Here is an 8,236-nt window from a genome sequence, read left to right as displayed (position 1 = left end):
TAATAATATTTACGTATCACATATACACTGTTATTGTCTACCATTACATTGTTGAATGTCTTTTAGATGTAAGACAAGAACCCCTTTAGCTGCAGCTGAGAAGGCATCCATCCTACTATGAGCGGAGAACAGATGAATAGATAAAATAGGTGGACCAAATAAACAAGTAAATAAAAGCAGGAACAGACAGAAATACAAAGGCCTGAAATTCCGTGACAATATAGCAGCTGAGTGTATCGTCAACTCCCAAAAGGGACCATCAGATTTAAGAATTAGATTATGCTTTGAAGACATATTTTTTAACTTTGTGGTGCATGACATTTTTTTCAACTTTGTGGAACTTGCTCATCTTTAGAAATTTGTTACAAAAAAAAATGCTGACTGACTTCCATAATGACATTCAAATGGATAATGAAACACTCAAGCACGGTGGTTTTTTTGTTTTTGTTTTTTTGTTTTTTTTTTGGGGGGGGGGTTATTGTTGGAAATTATGCTGCCATATGATGTCGAAGGACAAGCACATTAAGCAATTGAATCGTTTTTACTACGTTTATTCTGAAACGACTGTCTACGTGAAGATTTTGAGAATGGTATATTCCATGATTCAAACATTTCCAACGTTTGGAAGCATGCATTTCATTGTTTTCAGCCTTATATGTCAGATATCTTCATTTGACACAATATCAAAGACTATGGTAGCACGGGCAGTCCGGGATAAAAACCATACTGATGAGCTTTTTCAAACTGGAAACAGTTTTAAATGGAGATTTGATTTATCCTACACAAAATATATGGATCGAATGAATGCAGAAACAAAAAGTAGAACACGTCAACCTATCTCGAAGGAAATCGGACAATCCGTACAAAAGTTATGAACTTTTATAGTTTAGGTCAAGTTCATGTACTGCATCGATGGATAAGAACGCTACAGCAATTCGTGACGTCACATTAGAAGAGTGATATAAAGATCATAAACACGCAGAGAAATTTAACAAGAGATACGTTTTTACGAACAGTATGCATTTCCTCCACTTTTTTTATCGCCTTTACATGTCAAAATCGACGTCTGAAGGTTAGTAAAATTTCTTTCATTATGCTACAGAAGTGAAAATGGAGAGCATCTCTCCAAGCAATGGATGTTTTGAGAACAGCTTTGTCACCATTATGTTGATGCAAATAAAATGATGCGTGAACAACAGCTGCTTCTGCACGGAGAAAGGTTTGACTTTACCGCCTTCCGCGCGTCCACGAGAACAGGGGGGTATTTCATGAAGGAACTTGTCGGATAAAATGTCCGACAAGTCAATTATATCCGACAAGTTCAGAGAAATCAGCCAATCAGACTAAAGAATCTCTCAAAACTTGTCGGATATAATTGACTCGTCAGATATTATATCCGACAAGTTCCTTCATGAAATGCCCCCCCCCCCCCCCCCTGCTCGGCCTTCCGCTTCTTTCCTCCATTGAAAGCAGTTAAAGGGATAGTACAGGTTTGGTTGAAATGGGCTATACAGGTTTCCAACATGTTTTGTTATTATTGTTTTTTTTTTTAGATAATTACAAACCTCTTTCAAAATATGAAAGAGCATATAATTCTAAGAGGAATTCAAAGCTTATTTGATGAAAATTTGTTTTGAAATGGCTGAGATTTCCAAAACAAAGAAATTCTAATAAAAGGTGGGACCCACCTTTTATTAGAATCGCTTTGTTTTACTTTGTTTTGTGATATCTGAGCTATTTCAAAACCAATTTTCATAGAAGGAACTCTGAATTTCTCTTAGAATACAATTGTTTGCTCTTTAACATTTCTAAGTATTCTGCAAAAAGCTAAAGGCTGAATCCTCACCTCAACCAATACTATACCATCCCTTTAAATGGGTGATACAATTTTGGTGGAGATGGGGATTCGGGTTTTAACTTTTTGCGAGACAATTAGAAACCACGTATATGAAATATTAAAGAGCGTACAATTAAGAAGAAATTCAAATTCAATAAACAAAGTGAAACAAATCGGTCCTAATAAATGGTGGGCCTGGTCCCACCTTTTATTAAGTATACTCTGTTGTTTTTGGATATCTCAGACATTTCAAAATCAATTTTCATCAAATAATTATAAACTTTAAATTCCTCTTAGATTTGCATGACATATACTCTTTCTTTAATATTTCGTATGAGTGGATTGCTTCTCATTATGTCGCACAACGTTAAAACCTGAGTCTCCATCTCAACCAAAGCCATACCCTATACTTTAGCGACCGACACAGATTTCAAGTACGTCGTAAATTAAGAGCTTTATACATTAAAACGACAGCATAGTAAAACGTAGATGTATTATGCATGCTTACCTCACTAGGATAATGGAAAAGGATACAGAATGTTTCTTTTTGAACTTAAAAATCACCCTACTCAGGAGCATTTTCTTTTTTAATTCTCAAAAAGATTGAATTCGTGTTCTCCTGAATGATTGGATTTGAGGATTTTCTCCGTTGAATTTCAGCACCTCCTGGACAAGACTCAAAACATCACAATAAATTACCAATATTATAATAATGCAAAAATTTTCATCCTAGAATTATTACCTATCACCTCCATGTCCTGACAGGAGAATGTTTGCCTAAGCGTAATATTATTATGTTTACAGTGTAAAAGCTGTCACTGCACGTCATAGAAAAAAAAAATCGAAAATACATGGTGTATAGGTTACCCATTCATGGGTACATGAATTTAGTGGAGAGAGAGAGAGAGAGGGAGAAAGAAAGGAGTGAGAGGAATCATACTATCTACCACATTCCAACATTTACACATGACATGTGACACTTGTGTAACCATCATCATGCTACATCCATTATTCCACGCCATCTCACAAATTCTTGTAATGTTAATAACAGTAACTGTGGGGCTTTGCATTCACAACACACACAGACATGGACCCTCGAACCCCAGGGATTCTTAAGAGACCAAAGACCATTTCGGACTCCGACCGTTGTTTGCATGTTTCCCCGACTCTGCTCTGGTTACATGGTGTATGTATGTGTGTGTGTGTTGGGGGTGGGGGTATGTCACTACATGTATTGGTTTTCAGGACAGGCTGCGATAAAATATGATAATCGAAATTTCCTTTACAACTTTCGAAAATCCAAGCAACCCGTCGCCTCCGCCCCCTTTCCGACCTGACGTGTTTTACTACAATTTAGACATACAAAAAGGGGAGCTATAACCCCCAAACAGTCCTCAGACAAGGTGGATATAAAAGCATAAATATTAATGATGGAATGATACCGCATAATCCGTAGTAAGGACCAAGTACATCCAACTGAAGGAAAGGAAATTGATCAATTCCGCGGCGAATCGTCTCGACCTTTGCGCAATATTAGAGAATCCTTCTCAAAAGCATTCTGGGTTTTCTTCGTTATTTACGGTGACTCCGGCGATAATGAAGTGAATTTTGTTTCCTTTGCGACAATAGGCCTGCAGAAAGTATCACCGCCATGCAATTTACATTGTCCTCTACGAGGACACCTATAGGGTCGTTTTCAACTGCTGCACTCGCTGCACGTCGACACACTTTTGTATATCCGAGTGGCTAATAATAGGAAATGGTTTCACATTCGTGCGGATGAATGCCACCCGTTAAAAAAGGTCATTACACGTCAGACCTCATACTGACATGATTGTAGGCTCCATGTTTAGTCCCAGAAGAAAAAGAAATATGTCACTGACAACAGCATTGATTGGCTATAGTCACACATGTAGGCCTAATTGAAAATTGGCCTTAAAGATCCCCACTTCTCGACAGACTTTGAACCAAAGACGTCCCGAGGTAGATGTACAGTATGAACAAAGTCAGCTCCCTTTATAGTCAGTTTGATCTTCCCGGATTCATGCCATACAACCTGCCCCCCCCCCCCCCCCCCCCAATAAAAATACGCGGGGGTGAAGAATAAGCAAAATTTGATTCCCTCCATCCATCTATTTCTTCACGATATGACAAATGTCTGAGATATTACATCATGAACAATGGGTAACCTGTCGTGACACTAATTCAGTAACTGGCCATGGAAGCAATGAATCAGTGTAAATTGTGGGTTATAAGAAGAGAGAGAGAGAAAGAGAGACAGAGAGGAGGGAGAGAGAGAGGGAGGGAGAGAGAGAGAGAGAGAGAGAGAAGAGGGAGAGATAAGGTAATAATATGGATGGTGTTCAAAAAGTTAATTGATCTAAACGGTATAAACGAACAAGTTTGTCCTTTATCTGTGTATATAGACCTGGGAATATTTTGCTACTGCTCCAGGGACCTGATGTCACTGCATATTATTCTATAGCCTTTGGACAAGACATCTAATTCACTGTGACAATAATGATGATTAAAATAAAATTAAAATTATAAAATTTACAGAAGTGAGATGTAATGTTTGTCAGAGATAATGTCAGGGTTACCTTTACCAAAGGTTTAAAGCAAAAATAAACAAACAAAAGGGTGTCGGGAGTGAATACAATTTTCAGACATGCATTCACGTTCGCTTTCAACCTTCTTTTTATCATTATTATAATTATTTTTTTTTTTACCGCTGACAGTTTTATATCTGGCATTTTACTTCTAATATTTACAGCCCTGAAAAAATTCTTTATATATACCTCTGATATTGAACTTTGACATTTTTTTTTTTACTCCTGGTTATCGATTGTGACCTCTTATATATTTTGCATACGCGAGACTATCCGACACTGATCTGTAGAGTGTTCTGAATGTTTAGTAGGGATTGATTACACACGTTGGCCGCACTGAAATTAAAGAAATTCATAACTTCTGTCCTATTTTTCATAATCTTTCACTGATCTGTTCTACCAGGGAGGGTTCGTCTCTCCTCCCTGGTTCTACTATAATACTCCTGTATATACATTCACATAATATACACTATAATCGTTTGCCATTATTAACCATTTGAATATGAAACAAAAACCTATAGCTTTAGTGCTTCAAAATAGTTCTAAAATGTGAGTTAGGGATAGAAACAACTAATGTAAAAATGTATAATCCATGTTCAGTATTGTTAAATATACAAAATGTGAACAACAGTTATAATAAAATTGTTTCTCGAATAAACCGTCTACAGTTATGGTTTATTGAGAAAAATAGTGATAGTATATCTCCTTATATTTTAGGATTTATTGTGAAATTTTTATATGGTAAGATGTTTTGTGACACAACTGACCTACACATAAGCATGAAATTAACTCATGTGCTAGCTCGAACATTTTTTAAATCACTGCTCCCAGTGGTTAAATAGTACCTTTAAACGTCTTTGATCAAATTAACTCACAATGTGGGGCAGGAAGACGTCAATTTTGATTCAGACTCTGTTGTATTTATCTTTCTGGCATACTCGCTGTGTTGGAAGACTGACATTAGGCAGTAACATTGTTCTCGTGGCCAAGTTCAGCAAATACATCAACCTGAGGAAAACTAGAAAACAATCAATGTACAGCTGAGTCTAATGTGCAAGTGATGGGATCGAAACCTGTGTTCGCTGTTCTGGGTTGTTCTCTTAGTTTGCACCTAGGCCATGTACTCTGTACTCAGAAATGTTAGTAAAGTATTAATACAGACGTAGCTTGTGCCATTGTGGAGTGAAAACATCATTACAGTGTCATGAGGGTATGTAAAGTTGTCATAGGAGGTACCAAGGAGGTACAACTGTACTTATGTGGACGCGGGGATGTCGTCGGGGATACTGTGTATGTTCCGCGGAAACTGCGTCTGGAAATCCTTAAAGAGAACCGTAAAAGTAAAAAAAAAAAAAAAAAAAAAAAAAACTTCTCTGTCTAAAAACAGGTACAAACACAAACATACGCACAAAACCATTTACGCACACACGCGCACCCACACATGATATAGAAACTTTTGATATAATAACAATCTTATAAGACTATAGACTGGTGTGTCATAATGACGATGAAGATCAAAAGATAGCAACAAACGATAGTGGTACTAATGCATGGTACATTATTATGATTGTCATTATCAAAAGATCTACAAATATCATTACTATACTGTCAGTAATAATATTATAACATAGTGATATTACATGGTACTCAGGCCTTTTTTTCGTCTTATACCAGCATAAATATTCCTCTTTCACAAGAGCCTGCCTTTTTTCATACATATAAATTCCAGATTGAACACTGATCGAAGCACATGCTTCACATAGTTTCTAGAAGCTGCTGTCTCTTTCGTTATCAGAAAAAAAAAACCCTATCTCAATCGCATTCAAATGACTCAACCATAATTTTTATTATTTGTTGTAAAACGGTATGTATAGACTATAGGCCTACACATCTGACGTAGGCTGTGTATCGAAGTTATTTTCAACTATTTTTTTTTTCTAGCATTGCGAAAAATGTCAATCCTTCAGTTATTGCTTACCACTAGAGCAGATTTTCCTGTCTGATGAAATTTCAATTTTATTTCCGCCGAATTTCAGCTGGTCGAAGCTAGTCTCATTCAAAGCGCACATGTTCTCGTAAACCACTCCGTCACTGCCGCAGACTCGATGAGCCTCTCGACATCGGCAGAAGCCGACTTCTCCCTTGCCGATGTTGATCGCCCTCTCACTGTGCGGTCCCTCGCAGTAGTACGACCGACCACATCTGCCAAGATTCCAGAATTTCCCGCCGCAGTTCTGGTCGAGTCTCCTGGCACACCGTGTACAGCAGCCACACTCGTCCAGCATGACACCAGCTGGACAGTGATCCGCCGAAACTTTGGAGCAGGAGGCGAGATCGCAGTCGGAGCAGTCCGGCGGCTGCTGGCCGGAGACCACCGCAACGGCTGCTAGTCCAAGAAATAATCCATAGAGGATCACCTTCATATTTCTCTCTCGCGCTCAAGAAAACACACCATAAAAGCGAATCCCCGAAATGACGATCAAAGTGTTTGTGCGGACTGAATAGGGGTATATTTTCAATTCGTGGAAATGTGAGATGCCAATGGCAATTGTCTGGATGCATGCAACGAAAATATACAAGAGATGACGAGTGGCAGCTGGCACAAAACTTCTCGACGTCTAAAAAACAAGCACCGTGTTCGCGACAGTCTGGCTCATGCCGCTGACTGACACGGCTTTCTTGAGTACGACCACTCGGGGTGTCCCACTCGGGGTGTCCCACTCGGGATGCTGCATGCATGCTGCGTCAACGAGTGTGTTTAGCCTTAATCTCAGGCTTGGATACTCCGATGGTATCAATGATAAGATTCAAGAGCATTTTGCTCCGCTCTGATAATGTTTGTTTTCTTGCCAGAGAATTGTGAAACGATATTTCTTCTTCTCTCATCTCTAGCTGATCCCCTCCCCCACCTTCGCACATTCCACTTCGACTCATACCCCAATGTCATCGGCTCTGCTGCTGAACAACACCAGCTTGACCGTGGTTACCTTAGAGATTGACCGAGAGATCGGTCTGCACCTTGTCGTCGGGGATGATATAAGACTAGTGTACCGCGGAGACTGGCTTCATGAAATCCACTCCTATGAGGAATAAGTAAACAAATAAATAAAAAAAAACAATTAAAAATATAAAAACTCCTCAGGACAGATGGATTTTTCTGTCTCGTACCCTAGTACCTCCTTGGCAGGCCTACATGCACTTGCCAAAACTGCACTTTGGTATTAGATGTGATTGCTTGACCGTCAAGTATGTTCCCCTTTGACATTAAAGTTTACTGCCACATGCGTTATTACGCATGACGGTCTGATGGTGTAATATCTCATCATGTTTTAGAGGTATACTGGGCTTGACATGGATTTGTAGAGAAAATGAAAAACACTGAAGACTATAGTGGATAAAACATCCTTTAAATTTACTCTTTTAGTGGCTGGTCCTTGGTTTTCAGTCTTTTTCAAGGTCTTCAATATTCTGCATCCTGACATGCTCTCAAAATATTTGATCATTCTTTGGACTTGTTTGAATCCAATTTGAAGTCGATTCTGCTTCCGTTGGATCACCGATACGTGTAAACAACGACCATTTGCAGGTGCCAACGCAGAGAGTTGGTATGTGAATGCCGAGCAAATACGGAAGGTACTGTTCATGGTTGGAAAAAACTTTTGATGAATACTAAATATTTAACAATTTCTGCACATGATTTGCACACCCCGTCATATTCGTTGCTTGAGTTGATTTTTGTATAGGTCCTTTTTGTGCGCATGTTATGAGGATGTCCATGAACGTATATTGA

General features: G+C 38.6%; 1 protein-coding gene across 1 annotated transcript in view; it reads right to left on the bottom strand.

Annotated features, from left to right (window-relative positions):
- The window catches only part of LOC140241875 (insulin-like growth factor-binding protein 7), a 26,778-nt gene extending 19,661 nt beyond the window's left edge, over window positions 1-7,117 (bottom strand). Inside the window, exon 1 of the mRNA XM_072321628.1 lies at window positions 6,425-7,117. Coding sequence (XP_072177729.1) covers window positions 6,425-6,869 — 445 coding nt within the window. The 5' untranslated portion in view covers window positions 6,870-7,117. The remainder of the gene's footprint in view (window positions 1-6,424) is intronic.
- Window positions 7,118-8,236: the final 1,119 nt, after the last annotated feature.

This window comes from Diadema setosum, chromosome 18, assembly GCF_964275005.1.
Source record: "Diadema setosum chromosome 18, eeDiaSeto1, whole genome shotgun sequence".
NCBI lineage: Eukaryota > Metazoa > Echinodermata > Echinoidea > Diadematoida > Diadematidae > Diadema > Diadema setosum.
The sequence above is the reverse complement of the archived record's forward strand: the minus strand, read 5'-3'. Positions and strand labels throughout refer to the sequence as shown.